Below are 22,511 nucleotides of genomic sequence, written 5' to 3' on the forward strand. Positions count from 1 at the left end.
TGCCATTTATCTAACAGGGCTGCTCTCCTCGCAGTCTCCTTAAGTACATCTGACAGCAGTTAAAGCCACGTCTGTTGTAAACAGGATCTCCCCTTCTTTAGCCTACAACTGCCTGTCACTTCCTAAGCCAATCGCAATAATAACCGCTGGATCATTGTAAATGTGGCTAAAGCCGCGTTGGACAAAATCAATCTGCCATTTGTTGGCTCGGAAGGAAATCACTTGCACAGTTGACGAATTGCTTGCAGTACCCTTCAGCAATCCTTAATCTCTCTCTCTCTCCCTCTCTCTCTCCTCCTTCCTCCATCCCCTTTCCTTGCAGCCTCCTCTGGATGTTACCCTTTCCGCAGGACTTCAGGTAATAAGAAATGGCATTGACCCTTCTCATCCTTACGATTACCTTTCTGAAGCATGAACTTGGTATAAAATCACACATCAGAAAATTCACTATAATTATTTTGCAATGCCATCAGCACAGATCAATCAAGAGGAAGCCCAGTAGTGGAATGCTCCTTGCAGCCATGGCTGGAGCCTGCCGTGTCCCTGCTGACTGACAGCTTTGGTAATTAAGTGATTGTAGAGACCTCTCCAACTGTTCTAACAACCTTGTCAGGGCCTGTCTGTGGACAGAACAAGCAGAAATCAATGTGCTTTCTGCTCCCTGAGCATTTTCTGATCATGTACAAGGAGAGAGGAAATGAAATCTAAGAAAGAAAAGGCAAACCACTAGCACTAAACGCTTGAATTAATTTGGGAGGCAAAAAGTTAACTTAGCGAAGTGGGAAGAAGAAGAAGAAGGCAAAAAGCAAATACTAAAATGAATTGGGGCATGATAAATTGTAATGAAAACGCGAATGTGCCAAGATAAATCTAAGGCAGATACAACGGAGTGACTGCCACAAATCAAGCGAAGTAACAATTCCAGTGTGTCCCCCCTCTGTCCAGGCTTCCAATAGACAGTGTGAGTCTAGCATCTTTAACAGTTACAGACTACTAACGCTTTTGTAAATGGGAGAAGAGGATACGTTTGTATGTCACAATTCCATAGCATTATGCAATAGGTATAATAAACCAGATGGAAACCTGTTAACATACTTAATTGTACTGCCTAAGAATTTTAGTATCCTCATCTATAGGGATTGACACTGGTTCTATACCCTTATAAGCTGGTTTTACAGACCCTGAAATACAGTACGTTGGTGGCACTAATAATTGGATAATGAACACTCACTGCTACTAGACATGTACATAACAATCCTAAATTAGGAAATGGCCAACAGTAAGTTCTGAAACGAGCATTTCCTGTATGATGCTTCCTGTCGAAAAAACCCACCATAGAAACATTAAACTAATCAAAGGCCTTTGGTGAGTAACTGCAAGCAGAAAATTGTCCATGTGGAACAGTGTGGCATCTACGTTAGGCATGGTGCAACAGAGTGTTGCTGGGTCTCTTTTCAGAACACAGCGGTGGTCTAAGTGGGGAGCTGGGGCCTCGGAGGTGGGGGGAACCAGATTTTGCCGGGCCCCATAGCTGCCGCACCCACTATAGCTCCGCCTCTGCCATTAGGAAACTTACTGATAATCCACTGGACACAAACTTGCCAGCTGTCCGTGATACCCAGGAAAAGTGGGTGGTTTTGAAAATACCTTCCTGGAATTTTGTCCTAGAAAGTCAGACCTAGAGATGAGTGGAGTTACAGCAAAATTTCAAGCGAATCAAAATCTTGCGTCGCAACAGGTGCGATTTTTCAGCAGCACGGTGGCTTAGTGGTTAGCACTTCTGCCTCACAGCACAGGGGTCATGAGTTTGATTCCCGACCATGGCCTAATCTTTGTAGAGTTTGTATGTTCTCTCTGTGTTTGCGTAGGTTTCCTCCGGGTGCTCTGGTTTCCTACCACACTCCAAAAGCATGCTGGTAGGTTTATTGACTGCTATTAAATTGCCCTCAGTCTCTGTCTGTCTGTCTGTCTGTGCGTGTGTGTGCGTGTGTGTGTGTGTGTGTGTGTGTGTGTTAAGGGATTTAGACTGTAAGCTCCAATGGGGCAGGGACTGATGTGAATGAGTTCTCTGTACAGTGCTGCGGAATCAGAGAAATATTTATTTTTATATAGCAAATACAAAAATGATGAGTATTGTCCTGGCTACATGGTCAGTGCTGGGCGACCAAATTGACACTCAGGCCAAACAGCCAGATCACACTGGGACTATTAGATTGTTCTGAAGATGTAAGAACATACCGCACAATAATTTAAATTATTGCCAATCTTTTCAAAACTCTCATTCAGAAATTATATAATAACAAGTAGATATTGATGTTTACTTCTCCAATAGAGCTTCAATAGGTCATTTACAAAGCGACAATGGTCAAGACAAAGTAGCAAAATCAGCTTTAGTCTTGTCTTATTCCTCAATTTGCCCAATTGCTCCTAGATTTCTGCCAAAGAGCTTACGATTGTGGAGCGCAACAGTGGTATAGGCAGAAGAGCAGAAGTTTGCTCAGACCAAGAAGAGAAATTGGGCGGACTGAGGTTGGTTCTCGCAAAGTACGGAATCGGTTCACTGGTATTCCTGGTTTTATAGAGCAATGGGAAAAATAAATGTAATTTTCTTGATCGTGATTACAGACATGAGATAAAGGGGTGGAGAGGGGGAGCATACTAGGTGCATTTATCAGATATCCTATCCTTTCCATAGGACTTATTTTGTTCCTCAATGCTGCACTTCAGTTGAAAAGTAGTACTGAAGGTGCAATTTTAACAAAAACTTCAAACACACAAATGTAACTTATATAATAAAAAACAGTCCCATTGTCCTCTCACTTTGATGTGATGTTTAAACTTTTGCCCAGCACGACTCTTCGGAATTCTCCACCTGTCTGCACAATGACGGACAATTGCAGTTTGTTGGAGTGCTTCCTGAAAGTGGGGAGAATGTGCATCTTGATGTGCAACCATCCAAACATACCAATGCAAAACCAAGGTGTGGTGTGCATCAAGTGTACAGGGGACACTCAATGTTAATTATTACAGTGTTGTTGGTAGAGTGCCAACAATGAACAGAACGCTAATGTCTTTTTGTCTTTTGTACCATTAATTGGCTGTAAAACTCGCATTGTGCCTCATATACAAATGGACGCAAGACAACTCATAAGCCCAATAAAGCAGTTTTAGGCAAGGGTGCATCTCAGTTTGCACTCAGTCTGAGACGGATCTTCCCCTTGCACTTCTCTACACTAAGAGAGGCGGAACAGGGAAGGTAGTGGGTGAGCCTAGCAATGCAAAGCCGTGTTCACGCTCTATACATGCTATGCTGAGTTGAAAGCAGCCGCAGATATGTCTTTAAGAGACGTATTTGTTGCAGGTACTTTCTCCTAGTGCAACAGACCTTGTGTATTAAAAAAATAAGTAAAAAAAAATTTAAAAAAAAAGGGTGCCCCCCATGCATACTTTATTTATTATTATTTATTATTATTTATTTATTCATTTATCTGCCTTACAGTGGCAATGTGACTGGTACACTTAAGTATATCATGCACACCGGCCCATTAGGCAGATAAATAGGTGTGTCTGTGCATAGTATTCTAAATAATAATAAAAGTAATGCACATTTGTAAATGACACGTTAGCAAAAACACATCAACTCAACCATATAATACAATTTGACTACAGTCAGTATCTTTACAAATATATTTTTATCTGTTTGTTTAATGGATTGTACATGACTATGAAAAGACACTGCAAGAGTTCCTTACATACTTAATGAAAGCAGTAAATCCCTTACAAATTATTTAAAAATAAACACGCTAAATGAGACCCAAGAGTATATCTGCATGATGTTAAACAGAATATTGGTACTGGAGATTTGTTAATTGTTTAAACAGTGCAAATCACACAGAGGATGCACTGTAGGAAAAAAAAAAGAAAAGAAAACAGATTTGTGCCAAAGTAGCATCAATCACTTCCTAAGTGAAGTCAACAGGGGGTCTTATTGTGCTGCAGAGGTGCTGTTGTCACCTCCTTGTAGGTTATAGCTGAACTGCCAAGGCACCATCTGGTCCAGAGCCATCTATCAAGCTCTTGATATAGGGATGGTGGAACAAAGAACAGGGGAGAGGTACATAGGGCTGGGGAAAAGGTGAAGATGGGTGGAATATTACAGACTCTGAAACATTAGAGAGATTAAAAGAATAAAAGGAGAGAGAGAAAAGAAACAGACACCTAATTCTTCTGTTACTGGTGTATGTATTTGAGGGCTGAATTACCATTTCCATGGCCAAGCAGAATAAAGGTTAGAGGACATTTAAACCTGGAACACACGTCAGCACTCACAAATATATATTTATATGTTCACTTATCAGGGTTGAGTTGCCACCAACACCATACCATCTTTCAATCCCCTTTTACCTTGAACCTTGGAATAGCCAGTTAGACAGACAATTTTATTTTTGTTAGATTTTAAAATGTAATGGGAGCACTGCAAAGCCACATCATTTTAAAATATGAGCAGGGCAGCGATCGCAGCATGTCGGCTTACAGTATAGGGTAAAGATCCAATCAGTGGTTCTAGCCCTGTCACTGGACTTCCAGACTCTTACTGACGGTTAGTTTAATAATGGCAGCATGCATAATAAACTATGATCACCCTCTCTCTTTTAGGTTCTGGAAGGTTCATTGTTATATAATTCAAGAGACCTAAAGGCGTGATGCACTTAAATATGCATTCAATAACTCTGCCCATAATATACCATAATATACCTTTGCTGTTAGCATTAATACATATTGTCAAATTGTATTTCTTTTAAACTTAAAACTTATTTGCATCCTTTCCACTTTTGACATGTTATGTGACATCCTCAATGACATCTGATCATTTCATGCCTTTTGCTTTGAAATTAGAGACAAGAAAATATATTTATAGTAACATTATTCTCAGTAGCAATACTTATGGTTCTGTCCTGCCAGATTTAAAGCTCAGTTTATACTGTGATGCATGAGAAACAAGTATTCTGAGCTTCTGTATTCAACTATTTAATTGTATATTGACTACCTGTTAGTTAACTACCTGGCTAGTTCTTGACTTTTTATGTGATTGCTGTCTGATCTTCCATTTGTGACCTAACCTATCTTTGACCATTGCTGTCTGTCTGACTTTCATCTTATTTTCTGACCTTGCATCTATGCCATCCATCCGGACCCCTGGTCTATCTCCAGCATCATTGTGCCTTGACCTCAGTCTTCAGCTCTGCACTGTGGAAGCTGATGTCTAGCAGGTTGTTCCTGGGGGACACAAACTTTGGGTGTCTCATTACAATAATCATCTCCTTATTGCAGGAGTTTCTCTTGAAATCCAATCATTAGACTGCACCCCAGGTGAGCTAGCATCAAGCGCTAACAGCACAGTGAGCCAGTGTCAACCACTAACAGCACAGGCAGAGAAATCACCTACAGTCTGTGACAGTGTATTCAAGCTATGAAACCTGCTGATGTCCAATGTCAATTCAGTTATTGTTATTAACCTCTCTGAACAAGTGGAAAACCAGGAGGTGGAACAAGACTAAATAATTCAATCCTTTAAAGGACTGTCCACCGATATGAACTCTACTAATACTCAGAGTCCTCTGGGTGCTCCTGCAGTAGATACCTATGGAGGTAGCATGAGTTACCTCTCTGTTCCTGGTCTTTGCATGCACTGCGTCACTAAGGGCCACTTTGTCAGCCATGCCGTTAAAATCAGGAAATGCCAAAGCCAATTGGACTCCAGAGCAGCCATATTATGAAGTCCTACCAGAGTTCATATCAGTCATACCAGAGGTCATATCAGTCATACCAGAGGTCATATCAGTCATACCAGAGGTCATATCAGTCATAGCGGAGGTCATCCATAACAGTGTGTTCTGTACTTTGAGCACCCTTTGCTTACTGGGCCATCATTTCTCTCACTCCCGGCTGTACTTCTCTCTCCCTTGTACTATCCTTGAACATGTCGACACATATTAGGATCAGCAGACAAGATTTTAAAGACAGCTCTGTGTGCACTGGGGTGTCTATAAAGACTCTGGTTTCCCCGTGATTTTGGAGAGGGGCAGTCATAATGAGATGCTGGGACCTGGGAGATAGGGGCAATAGTGGGCGACATCACTAGGAAATCCAGAGACTCCTCTCCTTGAGAAAGGGGTATAGACAGAGGGAGGTGCACGGTGGATGCTGTGAGGAGCTATTAATAACCCCTGTAGGGGGAAGAAAAAGGCCCCAATTAAGAAAGAGCTTCTAAGAGGGCTGCAACCACAGAGGGGGATCCCCACTGTCAGGGGTTCCCCAAAAGAGGCCCACCATAAGCATGTGGATAGGGAAGAATTCCCCATAGAAAAGCACCAGAGGACTGATCCCCAAAGTTTGGGGGTGACCAAACATATTAAACTGGCAGTAGTAGGAGCCAGGGTAAATGGATACGGCAAAGTACCAGCAGGGGAATCCCCACCTCAGAGGTACCTCAGAAGTAATGTTGCCACAGCAGATGAAGGTTGGCACTACAGGAAGAATGGCAGTGAGAGTCTGAGAACACCTTCCATCAGGTAACCCATGAAGTAGCCCCCTTGGAAAACCCCCATACAGTGAGGGGGTCAGCATGGCTTATTGGTTAGTGCAGCTGGTATGGAGATTGGAGACTACATGGCAGAGAAGTCCCTGGAGAGTGGGTTTGAGGTCCTGAGGATCTGTAATTGATGGTCTGCGTGCCTGCATCTGGGTGAGATGAAATCTCTTAAAGAGCCTGTGTGATGCACCTGTGGTCTGTGACTGTGGGACTACTGCTCCCAGCAGTAATGGCTGGCATGTATCATGCTGTGAGTGTTTAAGTACTGTGCAGGAGTGTTATATTAGAAGATAGCAATAAAGTGTACTGAAGAAAATGTGCAGGATGAGAAGGAGCTTAAAATGTGAATATTCTTGCAATCGTATGCTCTTCTGTGCTGGAGGAAGAAGAGTAAAATCAAGAATACGCTCCTGTATTGAACAAAGATGGCCTGGTGCTCAATATTGTTGTTATTGCACCACACATACACACTAGGATCCACATATTGACTGTATTAAACACCCATGTAGTCAGGAAGGGAGGTGTCTTCTGGTATTTGTTGCCCATTCTCACCAGCTAGCCGGGTTGGGGGACAGTACCACCTGTAATTGCACATAAGGCCAGCAGAGGCACCCTTTACACAGGACAGCCTTTTATACAGCAGAGCAAATATGGGGTTTAAACTTAATTAAACCTCTAATTCCATGTATGAAAAGAAAAAAACTCTGCTGGCCTGGATTCAGACAAGTTCTTAGTGGTACTATCCAAACATTGCCATTAACCAACATTAAAAAGTACCCATCACCTACCCATAATGGAGGCAGAGGTTCTGTGAGCTGAAGTTTGCAGCCTATCAATTCACAAGGAGTTTATGGCACAACTCGGTGATGTCAAAGGTTCCTAGCAGGGGTGTAAGTAGACATTTGTGGGCCCATAACAAAACTTTCTAAAGACCCCATATACTGCCCAATGGTGAAAAACTCCCACAAACGAATGGGGTTTTGACAGCTGCAGGCCACACAACAGTCACAACCTTGCAACTATGGTAGTTACGCCTTTTATTGCTTTTATTGTACAATGTATGCACTATAATTTGAACACTTATAATTTCATATTAATCTGAACAATGCTTTACTGCAAGCAGTGTATTAGTATTTTGAAGAAATTTCCAACTTAAATGGCTGTTGATTTTGAGTTATTAAATTCAATATTATATCTTCCTGAATTATATATTCTTTCAATAGATCTGGAGCACTAACTCGCTGGATACAATTGCCGTACACTTGACACAGGGACCGTAGGTTTTAAATACAGAGAGGCATTTGCTTGTTGAGAAGAGAAATCAATATAGTGAAAACCTCTCACTCATTGTCCCATCATCGACCATCCGCTCAAGTTAATAACTTGATACACTAAACTGGCAACATTCAATTTGTTCAACTTACACCCCCAATGCAATAAAGTAATTGATTAGTGCTCAGATAGCAGTTTTAATTAGTTGCTTTTTAATTACCATTTTAAATGAGTTTCTCGATAGGAGAGCTGAGTTCACCCTTAGCTTTGATTTTTCCAATACTAATAGATAACATTGGAGAGTCAGCATATACATTAATAATGACACGGTAAGAGGTTAATTGATTGGTACAGGGTATTATGTTATTAAAGGAAAATATGCTTTTCTTCTAAAGCACAGGGATGTGATTGTAACTGAAGCTTCATTACGTTGCACGCATCACAGCTTGCTTTAATTTATATTTTAATTATATAGGGATAGATGTCTCAAACTGAAATCCCCTTTGTATTAATGTTGAAAGTAATCAAAGTGCATATAGAATCGCCTCTTGATAAAGCGTAAAATCAGCCTCACTGCCTCTTTTTCATGCAGAGCAGGTAGGATCTCATAACGTGTAGAGCTGGTAAACACAAAAAGGTCACAGATGGAAGATGTTAAAAAAAATTACAGGGAGAGGTGATAAGGTGCCAAGGGTGAAAAATATGTGAATTACTGTTAATGTAATGCAATGTTAAGAAAATGTAAATTTCTACATTAGAAAACTTTAAATACACATGTCAGGATCAGATAATAATTGTATATAATCTACTGTTAACCCACCCACTTCGGAAGTGAGTGCTACGCTCTATTTTTACAGTAAATATGGAGAGTGAGACAGACTGACATAACTAGACATTTGCTACATAGTGCCAACTCTTGCATCAAAATATAAGTTTAAGCAGCTGTGATGTTGTATTCCAATATACTATATTATTATTGCAATTACCTTGTTTGTAGCAGCAAATTTACTCCATTTCAAACTGTAAATTAGAGCAAGGCTCCTGAACAGGCCAACAAATGACAAATTGCAAAAGTTCTCCACTGCTCGCACCTAACCTAGATACTATAATGTGAATCCACATAGGTTAGACACTAAAAAAGCTGACCATGCATATGAAAGCAAACGTGGATAAAGCATCTGCCACATAAAAAATAATTAAAAGAACAAGTAAGCAGATATTGCCATGATCTCCATCATTAATATAACACCACTCAAGATTTCAAGACTTGGATTTCAAAGAACTACTAATTAACATCTAATGTATAAATAACTACAGATTCAAAAGTCTACTAAAATATATATTACAGCTGTATAGTTGCAGGGATTATTGAATAGATGTATTGTATGCCTATAATGTAATTACTTAACAGCAGGAACTTCTGAATGGAATGAAAGGTGTTAGTGGCTGTCTACAATTTCATAAAACTGCTATCCTGTGCCTTGAATATCTGCAAACAAGTAAGACACTCTTAAATCATTCACCATGCAAGTGACTGATCTCAGAAAATACAGTAAATATGTAAATAATGACTTTCAGTTCCAATATCAGCACAAGAATCACAACCAAAAGTTTGGGAGTTGATACATAATCTGCTGGTATGACATGTAACATTACTGCCATTTACACCTCTAGCACAGAAGCAGTACAAGACTACCTGAAATATATTTTTGCCAAGTTTCATGTTTACTGTACAATGCTACCTGATATTAATCCATATTTGCAAACACAAACTAACACTTGGCTATAAAGTAGTAAAACATGAAGCCATCTGGTAATTAGCGTGTTAAAACTGTTTTGATTGATTGAAATGACATGGTTGAATTCTCATTTATCACATAAGTGGAGGAGGAGCATGCACAGTAAATTTCCTCGTTTATATCAACATGAAAATGAAACATGTTGGTGTCTGCGTGTGTGTACACATTACAATTTGTATCATTCAGACTTCGGGAACAGCAATGGAAAAGACAGGTTTGTAAAGCTAAGGATCGTGTATGTACACTAAATATGCTTAGCTAACACGTGAGAAGCACAGGTTACATGACGACTATATAGTAATGAAATAGATTGCATTCAAAAAAAGACACATTTCTTCTTGTCCTGACTAATCACACCGTGTGTAATGAAGAAATCAAGGAGCATGGCATTATTCACTCCTTAATGAAAACAGGGCAGATTCTGCGCAATGACAGAACAAGTAAGCGTGAAAAGGAAAGCGGATTAATAACGATCGTATAGTTGATATGTCTTGAATGCCAAGTAACTCTTTCCCATCTGGAGATGTAAGCACCATATTGTCTAACACTACACTACTAATCCAAATTCTTACTGTATTGACTCTATATACATAGGTTAAGTTTAAAGTTATCTATAAGTAAGGTTAACTTAGAACATTTAATTGCCACCTAAAAATATGTGGATTTTAGCACATGGGGTATCGTTTTAATAATACATTTATTTTAGATAATTGTATTCTTCAAGGTTCATTATCATCAGTAAAAATGCCACTTATGCCTTGTATGTCATCTGTTCACTTGTAAATACAAACAAACATTTATTTAACTGTTTAGCAAGTGTGCAATTTAATATTGATAACTGATTACTGATGAATATGCATAAAAATTAGTTTTTATATAAAATGATCAGGATCGTTAAATGAAACCGGAAAATAAATAATTAGTTGAAATCAGTTTTTTTTGTGTTTCTGTAGCTCTGTAGTTATATGCTACAAAAAAATTACTAATGTGTGTGTACACATACACTAATAATCTAATAGTGGTTAAAAAAATGCTCATCTCAGTATTCAACATGAATAACTTTAGATTATGTTAGACACGACTATCGACCCCTATTTAAAAAAAATAATAATAAGGCTTATTTTACTCCTTTTAGTTTAGTCCACTTGTCATTTTATTTCAAAGAGTCTAATTTTATTGTTGCTATTTAGATTGCTATTTAAATTCTCAAATTTAAGACACAGGCAGACATATTCATATTGCATTAACTTGTATGTAACAAATTAAAGCATTCTTTTATTCCCAAAACAACAGAAACATAATAACTAATATCAGTGACCAACAGAAGATGTTGAAAATGAATTTTTTGTGCGGTCGGGTACTCTGTGTTTATACAATATAATATTTACACGGGCTATTGACAATGAAATCCACGTTGTAGTTTGTTCAAGGAATTACTCAAAAGCAGCAGTGTACCATTTAGACATAGTTATAGTACATTTTGAGTAGACAAAAGACAGCACATTCATTGTGACCATTAGCGCCACCCAGTGGCTCCAGGGAATATTGACATCTTTACTTAAATTTCAGTGGCTCAAAGAAGTAATATTAACAAGCAAAATGTTTAAAAGCAGCTGAAATTCAAAACAAAGATTTTTTTTTTCTCAAAAAAACAATAACAGTATGTTACTTACACTGAATAAGATTTTTTTCTTCCTGCATCGTCCAGTAATTTGCAAAATATAGTTCTAAGGAATAACCCAGCATAAACAGTTTACAGTATGCATATATTAGTCTCAAATAAAAATTCGTCATTTCGCTGTATACCTTTTTAGAGTGTGCATGTGTCCAGATTCGCTTAAATTTAAATTACATCGCTAATGTAATTCTAGAAATGGATAGTCCTCTAATCGTGTTTTAGCCTTAAAAAAAAAGTTTACTTTAGTCCCTTTTTGGAAACTTTGTTAAAATAAAATAAAAAACAGAAAAACATAGCTTGAGATGTTTATAATATGATATATTTGGTATTTAAAGACAGTGGACATACATACCTCTTTAGGCATTTAATTTAAGTATGTCATATTTTTATATTTCCTATCTTTTAGGTGTACATTTGTTTGGGCATTTTCTGTCCTACGCAGTGCTAGTAATAACATGGGATATTTTTGTCTATAAATTATCTCTAGCCAAACGCTCTTACTTTCTTATTAATATGCAATAGTCCGCTTTTTGGTTTTTAATAAGTAACATAACAGTCCGATAGTAAGACTTATTTAAATGTCATATGGGGAGAGATTACGACTTCACAAACATTAATTACAATATATTGACAAAGCAGTATGGCAGTTTGCAGTGTGAGCAGATGCAGATTAGCAGATCCTGGCATCAACATTAATGTTGACAAGGAACATAAGCATACAAACTAATGCACTCATTTATATACATAGTATGCACGTTAGATACTGTTATATGAATACTTGTTCTAAGTGCGTGTGTGTATGTGTGTATGTATGTATGTGTGTAGCAAACACACAATAGCACACCATTATATCTGTTCTACATGAAATGTGTAAAAACCTAATATACTTCGTTTAAAAGCTGCTACCCTTTAACACCATAATAAGTCACAAGCCCAGATGAATTATTTATAACAACATCGGTGTTATCGATTCCTTGGTGTCTTTGCTCTGTGAAAGCAGTCGTCGCGTTACAGATACCAGGGACTGTGCTCTATCAGGATGACACAAACCCTCATGGAATGTTTATTGCCTGTGTCGGGATGAATAAACTTTGGACCAACGCTTCAAGTTATAATGCAGCATATGACTTGGGGATGTCTCGGAGAGCTGTGTATTTTATTCAATCTGTATTGAAGATATTGCACTGCTACGCATCTTGTAAAATTAAAATACATGACATATATCCTCCAAAAGTTAATATATATTATTACATACAATGTACATATATCCTCCAAAAGTTAATATACCTTACATAAAATATAAAACGATAGAATAGATAGATAGATAGATAGATAGATAGATAGATAGATAGACTGTATTTGCAGTCATATGCTATGACCCATTAGTGAATGTCAGTGTAACCTTTGACAATACATTGGCAAGCAATGGTCGATGGTGCTTTCAAGTAACAGTTAAGAATCATCACAGCGAATCTTTATCTGTATCAACAAACAGAACGTTGTCTGTAGACAGCAGTCTTCAAACCTATTTTCAATAGTATGATTCTAAAACCAGCTCCAATCAAAGTGTTGGGTCATTCAGACAGATTGTGCCCAGTGCTTACTTTGCTCCAAGTTTACTACAGGCAGTAGAAGCTTTATAAGCAAAAATAAGCACCGCCAAGTCTATCTAAATTTATGTTATTTAAAAAGGTGTTATTTAATCAACCTCTTACAAATCAACAGACACACACGTATGTACGTTGCATATACGTATTTAAACACACGCATTAATATGTGTGTGTATATATATATATATATATATATATATATATATATATATATATATATATATTACACAGGCATATAGTCACACACGCTTGTTTTGCATTTAATATGTAATGTACTTTCCACTTATACATACACTGGTATTTTATTATGTATATAAAGGCAGTCCGGATCTACATTGCAGTAGATTCCTAAAAATGTTGATGCCAAATAAAATGTAACTTGAAATCATTCATTAGCACCTTATAATTACTCTGCTAATTAGGTTGAACACGGTACTTAGTCAGGAGTAATATGGAGTCTCGTCATAGACACCCCCCTCCCCTTCCCCCGTACAATCCTTTGACATTCAACACGAGACAGGTTGGAGCTGTCCTGGAGAAATTAACACAACTTGATGCTGTTCAGTATCATCAGAATAATTTCACAGTCCCAATGGGTCCACAACATCTATTCCTGTTACTACTAAAATAAGAGCGTAAGAGAGCTCAGATTGGCTAATTATTCAGGCAAGCATTGCACGATATGCAAATATGCAAATTGAAGCTGTAGACATGGAATTACAGTCTGTGATGCAGTAAATAAACGTTTGTATATGTATTTGCGGACGTGTAAAGCATCGCAGGTCTCTTTTAGCTTTTGATAAGGACCACATATTTTATCACGAATTAACATATCGATATTCAATACTGTAAAACAAATCCAAGTATCGTTTATATTTATGTACACAAATAATCAGGGATGTGTAGTGTGTGAAAATATATTTCTGTGGTAATCTTTTATATTCTATATTGCAGTCTTGCAGCGCAAAAAAACTTAATTTACCAGCATATTTCGTATTTAATAGTTATATAACATGTAAAACAACGAGGAAAAAGGCAAGTATGCATGCCATCAATTTATGATTTTTGTGTCATTAAAGAAAAGGAACAGGCTTATAAGGGGTAGAATAAAACGATTTCAATCACTTACTCGGTTAGAAGCAGGTTCTGAAGTTTAGTCCAGTGTATTGATGTCTTGCATTTCTTTGCAGACACTGCTTGCATACTGCTCTTTTTAAGAGTACATTTCTATTCTTTTTTTTAAAAAAATGTAGGTCTATACTGTGTGCATTGTCCTTGAACAAGGAAGTTATGTTATTATTCAAAATAAATGTCATCCCAATTTTTGCCTCTTCTCTTCCACCTTTGTTCCTGTGTTATTTATTTATTTGTTATTTCTTTCACCATATTTAATTTATTGTGCTTTAGATTAGAGGAAGCGACCCAGGAGATACATGGTACAAAAAAAAAAGAGCATCCTAGCCCATAGCCTTAGTAAATTGTACAGTGTAAGCTGCTCCTCTTGCCATTGGCTGTCTGGTCAGAACGTCAGGTCTCTCCCACCAAAGCCACCAATGACTGCTGAGGATGGGACTTTATGAACAAGGCTAGTGTAACCAGAGGCGGGTGGAGAAGGAGGGACGAGTCGGTGGTCCTTGTCGTGACGTCACAGGGGGAGTCACTGGAGCCCAACACGAGAAGGATTACAAGGGAAAGAGCAGCAGTAACTGAGAGTCAGCCAGGCACAGTCTGTGAGGAACCTCAACTTTCAAAGAAAGTTCACCAACTAGAGCACAGCCACCCGGAACACTGCAGACCTCATCCCAGCTTCATAGGGGTCATTAAGATGAAATATAGCAATGCGGGACACATCACTGGCGCATTAAATTAGATACACGTATGTACTACAACCAAAAGCACGTGTGATTGTGTCTCCTGCACTTGTCAGGTTGTGCTGCACTTATTCCCAAACCAACCATTTCTCTTGTTTATTCGCCTAACGTCAGTGCATGCTTTTAGTTGTCCTTTTTTTCTACATATATAAATATTTTTTCCTCCTGGGTTTGTTTTAACTTTTTTTTTTTAAAAAAAGAATTGTTTTTTTTTGGGAGGGGGAAAGAACGATTGTTCCAAGAGGATTGTTATGAAGACTTTGTTTTAAAACACAAGCAGCATGGAAGGATCGAGTTTTGGGATAGACACTATATTGTCCAACGCTGGTTCTGGCAGCCCTGTCATGTTAAATGGAGAGTTTAGGGATGGCAGAGGAACGGATTTTAGGAACCAGAGCCCCCTTTCACCTGGTTCGGAAATAGACACTGTGGGGAGTTCGCCTTCTTCTCCAATTTCAGTTACTATGGACTCAGCAGATCAGCACCGGCTGGTGGACAGCGCACATCATCAGCCTCAGCATCTCCATCACCTCCATCACAGTCAGCAAGCACAACAGTCTCCCCCACAGCAGTCTGCTCAGCTGGGCACTGCGCCTAGGACTTCCACCTCTTCTTTCTTAATTAAAGACATTTTGGGAGATAGCAAACCGTTGGCTGCCTGTGCCCCTTACAGTACCAGTGTATCCTCACCTCATCACACTCCGAAACAGGAGGGCAATGTATCTTCAGAAAGTTTTCGACCCAAATTAGAACAGGAGATGCAAGATAGCAAGGGGAAAGGGGAAAAGATTCGAGATGACTTGAATTCAGACATTAAAGGGCATGGTGAGTCCTTTTGGTATACTTTTTTTCAGTTGCAGTCATAATTCTTAACATTATAGTGTTAATTGTGAGTTAATATATGCATACCATGCGTAATTTACACTGTATTTTCAACTCTGATCTTTAATTATATTAGTGACTTAATATTCTGGGTCGAACGCATGGGTTGAATAACGCATTGTTTATTTTTTATACAAACATACAATTATATAAAGATCTCTCGAATACAAGATGTGATTTAACTACAAAAATACAATTAAAATCTATAACGGGGAATGTAAGAATTAGTATTATTATTATTATTATTATTATTATTATTATTATTATTATTATTATAGTCTAAATTACACATTGTAAATATAAGCGGCAGATAAGTCGACCAAATCCGTTGATCAAGGAAAACAAAATATATAATTCAAATACAATGTACAGAAACGCTTAAAAATGTTTAACATACATTTAAATATACAAGTTGTATCTTTATAAATCATGACGTTTGATGGGTACAAAATATACATTTCTCAGTGTAATACTAAACCAATAAGGTCTTAATTTACACATAATCCCTTGTTAAATATGTGGTTGATTATTGCAAACTACTGTGTTAATTAAAAAGATCTCGCTTTTCTGTTGAATTCATTTTCTTTAGTTGTGCACTGACCTCAATTATTTTCAAGCAGTTTAATAGTATAGGAACTTTAACTGCAGAAGAACCATTATCTAGTCTCTGATATTAATAAACAAAATAACGGTTCATCTTGGTTTAGTATTATCGTACCGCACATTAGTGATCAAAACAGATGTAGTCTGGCCTGGCGATATTTTGTGTGTGTACCATCCTCCCCAGTGGGTCAATTAGAGAGATTATTGTTCTTCCTGCAGGGAAGATAAAGGAACGCTGAAAAAAAAGCTGGTACAAAAAGAGATGGTTTTTGACATATCGATTTCTCTTCAATTTAGGAAAAAAAATACAAGGTTGATAAATAGGATCTGGTAATGTTATCGTTCTCACCTGTTAGGTGGTGTGCAAACACGATAGCACACAGCTGCTAGATGACTATTATGGTAATAATAGTAGAATAGTAGTAATAGCATTTATGATGATAATAGTAATGTATTATTATTATTAATACAAATATTATTATTATGATTATTATTATTATTATTATTATTATTATTATTAATAATAATAATAATAATAATAATAACAACAATACTAAATAGACTTTTTTATGAATTTGCTTCTCAGATATAAGTATTTTATTTTTGCTTTTTGCTTTTTGTTCTTCAGTTCTTGTGTATTTTTACATCCCAGGTTGTACAGGTACAAAGGAAGAAGGAGATCGGGAGATTACAAGCAGCCGGGAGAGTCCCCCGGTTAGGTCCAAGAAGCCTAGGAAAGCGAGGACAGCCTTCTCAGACCATCAACTCAACCAGCTGGAGAGGAGCTTCGAGCGGCAGAAGTATCTGAGTGTGCAAGACCGCATGGACCTGGCGGCTGCCCTTAACCTCACAGACACGCAGGTCAAGACCTGGTACCAGAACAGGAGGTAAGATCAATGTCAGGGCACTGGACTTACAGCGCAGAGGGAAGATTGACAGACAGACAAGCAGAGTACCAAGGTGAATGACAGACACCGGCACAGATTTATACAGAGGAAGAATGTCACAGAAACAAGGAGACGCGTAGAAAGAAATAGTGTATGAGCAGTAAGCCTTAATAAAAGCAGTTTGAAGACTAATATAAAAGGATACATTACAAACACACACTGAGACGTAAAGACGGAGAGAGAATGACACTTGACAAAGACAAGCAGACACAACAGTCACAGCTAAAGAGAGACGGACAGAGACAGACTCAGGGAAGCACAGGCCCAGCTACAAATATACACACACGGGCAGCAGTTAGAAGGACATTCTTACAGATGTTTGTAAAATAGACGAACAAATCAACAAGAAACAGATGAAAACAAGCGTATAAAAACTCAGTAAAATGGACATGGGATCTGAAAAACTTATATAACATATACATGTTCTGATCCACAATTTGCACAATCAGACGCCTCTTTTATGGAACTCAGTGTCCGATAGAGGTTGTAACAATACATGCACTGTTTATAAGAGCAAAGGATGTATTGTCACTGAGTGAACACCAGCTAATTACTAATACAGAATCAAACATAAACTACAGAATGAACTGCCAGTAGTGTTTATATTCAGTCCTGGAGAAAAAGGCCCACATTTCAGTTTATCTATCCCAGGGTGTTTTGATGAGTTTCATATGCATAGAGGAAAACCCACAAACTGCACATAACGAGATAAATATGGCTAATTAATAGCTTCAAAGCAAGAAAAAACATTTCAACTAATATACACATGAATAAATAATGTGTAAATCTTGATTACAAAACTAGGGACATATTACTCTTCCTGTGTCCCAGGAACACACTGGGAAGCATTCCCATTGCAATCTAATTATGCAGTGTTGCATTGGCACTAGACACGCTTTTTGTATAATTCAGTAAGAAAATATTTTGCATTGTTGGTCGCTCAACAGATCTATTCAGAATGTATTATTTTAATTAAAATATGTATATCACATAAATATTATGAATACGCTTCACCCCTCCTAATCATGCCCCTTTAGTACAATGTGCAGGCTCGTCGTGTAAAACCAAATTAAGTACAGTTCTATTTTCCATAATTTTCGGTCTCATTATTTACGATTTCAGCCACCCTAATTCTGTCGGAAAAAATTAGTGTCATTTGTATGCAATCTACCAGTGTGTCAAAGGTTTGTTTATTAGATTCGCTGATGCCCTTTTTTTCCCCACCAGCTCGTAGGCTTTCAGTTACACAGGCTTGGCAGGGAGATTAAATAAATGCGTCAGAAATTTGCTCTCCAGTTATCAAAACACGAGCAGGAAAAGTAGACTTATATTATGATATATACTAAATAACATCAATTTTGATTCCATGTGACAATTTACTGGTCTGTATTCTCCATTGGATGCCTAGGGTATCTTGATAGTGAATGAAAAGGTAGCTTGGACACTTTGGTTTTACTATGACACAAGTCATTAATATAATTAATTTAGTGGCTGATTCTTATTATCCCTTTTCTGATGCGCATTTCTTAGAATGTAGTTCTGACTGAGACCGAGACTCAACATTGTACCTGCGCTAAATTCTAGCTGGTGATTTCTAGTGAGTGAAGGGATTGTGAAACAGCTTCTAAAAATACTCTACTTATAGTAAGATCTCCAGGTTGGGGATAAAGAGAGAGCTCTAGATAGTCTTGCTTTTACTTACAGTAAATCCACCACAGCTGGTGTTTTCTGGCAGGCCTGACTCTCCAAGAACTGTATAGCACTGTCAACACATGAGGCGTTAATTAGACGAAAGGGGTAACCATCAAAGACCAATAATGTCTGACTTAATATTTTAAAATATTTAGCCTTTTGTGCTTCTTATGCTAAGTGTACGAAACTGTTCTCAAACTGTGATCTTGATTTTATTTTTCTATAGGACAAAATGGAAGAGGCAGACAGCGGTCGGTCTAGAGTTGCTGGCTGAGGCTGGAAATTATTCTGCTCTGCAGAGGATGTTCCCATCACCCTATTTTTATCACCCGAGCTTGTTGAGCAGTATGGACAGCACCACAGCAGCTGCAGCAGCGGCAGCTATGTACAGCAGCATGTACAGGACTCCACCTGCACCCCACCCTCAGTTACAGAGACCTTTAGTCCCTAGGGTTCTCATTCATGGCCTGGGTCCTGGGGGACAGCCAGCTCTTAACCCTTTGGGTAACCCAATCCCTGGTACTCCTCACACGCGGTGAAACATCACCCATTTTCTTCAGTACTATCACACCCCACAAGGACAACAAATGAAGGAGAAAAACAGAAGGGACCTAAGGGGCCAATTTATGGACAACTCCTCTGTAAAAGATCCTCTGTAAAAGCTCAAACACCAAGCACATACAGTATGCACTGTACTTACATAGAGCAGGAACCCTATAATGAAAGAAAGACAACAACACTCCATTGCAAAATAAATCCAGAAGGTAAAAAGTGACGGCACTCAGAGCGATGTGAGAAAGGACGACGTACTGTGCGCAATAGTTGCGCTTCACGGAGTGTTAATGAAGAAACCTCAAGTCCAAAGGAAAAATCAGCCCCGAAGGAGTCAAAGAAACATGGAGAGGGGACTGGGAACTTTGCACTGATAATTCGTGAGCGGATTCATTACGAAAAGTGGCATGCTCCCTTAATATAAAATGTACATTCGAAAAGACTGTGAAATATCATATTTATTATATGTTGTTCAGAAAAGTCACAACTATTCGTTGATTTTTTTTATGTCTTTTTTTTGGGCAACTCAAATAAATGCTTAGAGAAAAGATATAGATTTTTTTGTGATTGAAATTAAAACAAAACACTCAAAAATAACAAAATAAAATCTATCTTTTTTTAACAATTGCTGACATCAAACAAATCTCATTTTAATAAAATAAAAACGCACATTATTGCAATGCGACTTTATTATCACAATGAATCTTTTTAAAGCATACAGAAGGTTGACTTTAATTTAATTTATTTATTTTGTGTATGATAAAAATTAAGGCAACTTTTATCTAGTTTTTCAACAAAAAATACTGGCATTTTATTTCTATATTATATATAAGGTTTGTTTTAAATGGATACTATTGGGAAGGATATTTATTTATTTTTTTAGACTTAGCCGTCGGCAGCTATGTGTCCTCGTTTTTTATGAATTTTAAACAAGTTAATGAGCAAAATGAGTGATTTGTAAGGTTGGGTGGCCTGCCTGGGAACTGAGAATATGAATCCCAATCTGACAGCTGTTCCGGGGTAGCATAGAATCTTAGGGAACAGACAGCAAGCGAGAAGGGAAACTGGGTGAGCAATTACATAGCTTAAATCAAAGTAAAGATCAGGCATACAAACAAACGGGACACACTTTATGCACAACATATTTGCAGCAGAAGCCAAATACACTTTAATTAAAACTGTAACATTGTATTAGTGTGCATTTTATTACATATTTTCCAAGTTTATTATGCCGAACTATACTTCATAGAAATAAAGATAGCAAAAAGATTGGAAATGTACAATATCAATTCTAAAGCTCTCTACTGAACCCAATTTTATTAAAATTTGATGACAAAACAATCCTTTAATCCCTCTTTAAAATGCGTGGCAAAGTAAGAAGTCATATAAAAAAAGGAAGCTGCAAAGCAAAACACCGCAAGCAAAAAAACATAAAAAAAATAGAGAAAAAATTGGAAAAAAAAAATATCAATAAATGCAGTCACAAAATTCAATCGGACTGCAAGGTTTAACTTGCCACAATTTATTAACGTTAAAATAATATGCTAAGGCCTTTCAAGGTGAAGACAATATTTTATTCCATAAAATTAGAAAGATATACAGCAATTATATATAAAAGATTCATGGGGTGTTGAATCTTATGAGATCCTCCGAGGTTTGTGGTAGGTTCTGTTCTTTCCTTTCTCCGTTCTATACTGAAAGAGCCCCCGGGCACATTTATTTGGGCTTTGCTAATTAGGCAATGGTTTACTGATTTCTCTTCTAATAAATTTGCGTTAAAACCATATTGACCTCTGCAGCAGTCCAACAATGGGAGAGAGAAAGCTCAGGAACGCCTCCCTCGTTTGTGTCCTTGTATCTGCCGTAATTATACCGAACTGGGGACCTTACAGCCAAACGAAGCATTACAGCCAGGACCTATTCTGCTCAGCCAGAACAGTTATTTTTCTTGCACACGACTCCCTTTAAAGGAAACATATATATCAACATGTTTGATCACTTGCTTTATGTTCTTTAGTGTTTTTTAACGAAAAAGAACGCTAGAAATAATTTTCAGTACTTTTATGCTGAACACAGACTATAGTTAGAGAGTATACAGGATCTCACATCTTGAATTAAACTGCTTCTATTAAGTAATAACATCAATCTCATATACTCTATTGGTGGCTGACTATTAATGCAAGATGTTTAAATAGCAATGTGCCAAAATGCATTCTTAGGAGACCACACTTTCTTGTCAACTGATACTGTACGTACTGCATTGACGAAAACAATGATTTTCAGAATTTTGTGATTTATTTACTATATTACATTGTGACTATTATATATGTGATAGTAAACCCATCATATATGCAAATATAGAAGAGCTGACATCCTAATTGGTTTCCAGAAAATACTGTCGTTTGGGAAGAATCTTGAAATTCATGATTTTACAGTATTTTTTTTAGATGTAAATCTTTGCTTGACTAACATGCTTATTATGGCGTTTGTAAGAGATCACAGTTTCTTTCATTCGTTGCCTCCAGCAAATATAAGCTTTGCCAACACCAGTCCCAACAGTGATCTTCTTCCAGGGGTGTGTGGTTGGACTGGGGGTGGGGGGGGGGGGGGGGGGGGTGAACATTTCACCAGCACTGAAAAGAGCAGTCACATCTTTTTTTTAAGTTTTTCTTTAATCACATTTAATGCATTTTTAAAATGTATTTACAAAAGATTAATTATATTGCAGGGCAAAAAGTTAAACGTGTTTACCCTTAAAAAAATCAAAAACATTTGGCACCAAAACTTAAAAATAGCAAGTACAGCACGCAGCAAAGTTTCCCCATTACAATTCCGAAGCAATAAAACGATTTAAAGTCAACTCTGCTACAGATGTGACTGAGTAGAGCCATTCTAATTCTATATGATTTAGAAAATAAAGTCTATTATTTTTGGAAAGTTGAAAAGATCGTTCACAAAACCGGCCACATGTCTCTTTAGAGGAAAGTAAAGCACATTGGGGTGAGGAGAGATA

At 37.6% G+C, this 22,511-nt stretch overlaps 1 protein-coding gene and 1 long non-coding RNA gene across 3 annotated transcripts in view; one reads left to right on the top strand and one right to left on the bottom strand.

Moving 5' to 3' along the window:
- Nucleotides 1–14,379, bottom strand: part of LOC142100052 (uncharacterized) — a 97,864-nt gene extending 83,485 nt beyond the window's left edge. Inside the window, exon 1 of the long non-coding RNA XR_012678673.1 lies at nucleotides 14,081–14,379. This is a non-coding gene — a long non-coding RNA (uncharacterized LOC142100052). The remainder of the gene's footprint in view (nucleotides 1–14,080) is intronic.
- Nucleotides 14,380–14,610: 231 nt separating this feature from the next.
- Nucleotides 14,611–20,080, top strand: BARHL2 (BarH like homeobox 2). 2 transcript variants are annotated; one of them, XM_075182400.1, is made up of 3 exons: nucleotides 14,611–15,647; nucleotides 16,969–17,194; nucleotides 19,173–20,080. In XM_075182400.1, the coding sequence occupies exons 1-3, from the start codon at nucleotides 15,104–15,106 to the stop codon at nucleotides 19,483–19,485; spliced, it is 1,083 nt and encodes a 360-aa protein (XP_075038501.1). In that variant the 5' UTR covers nucleotides 14,611–15,103; the 3' UTR covers nucleotides 19,486–20,080. The 2 variants fall into 2 exon arrangements, with proteins under 2 accessions (XP_075038501.1, XP_075038500.1); XM_075182399.1 differs by having other exon boundaries at nucleotides 14,613–15,647; nucleotides 16,960–17,194; nucleotides 19,173–20,078.
- The last annotated feature ends 2,431 nt before the right edge of the window (nucleotides 20,081–22,511 follow it).

The sequence above is a fragment of the Mixophyes fleayi genome, chromosome 8 (genome assembly GCF_038048845.1).
Source record: "Mixophyes fleayi isolate aMixFle1 chromosome 8, aMixFle1.hap1, whole genome shotgun sequence".
In the NCBI taxonomy this organism is placed as follows: domain Eukaryota; kingdom Metazoa; phylum Chordata; class Amphibia; order Anura; family Limnodynastidae; genus Mixophyes; species Mixophyes fleayi.

Bases quoted from the DNA above. Each gene is read 5' to 3' on its own strand.
- BARHL2 (XM_075182399.1), top strand. From the start codon at position 15,104: ATGGAAGGATCGAGTTTTGGGATAGACACTATATTGTCCAACGCTGGT. The intron at 15,648-16,959 runs GTGAGTCCTTTT...TTTACATCCCAG, and splicing joins TTCAGACATTAAAGGGCATG to GTTGTACAGGTACAAAGGAA. The intron at 17,195-19,172 runs GTAAGATCAATG...ATTTTTCTATAG, and splicing joins ACCTGGTACCAGAACAGGAG to GACAAAATGGAAGAGGCAGA.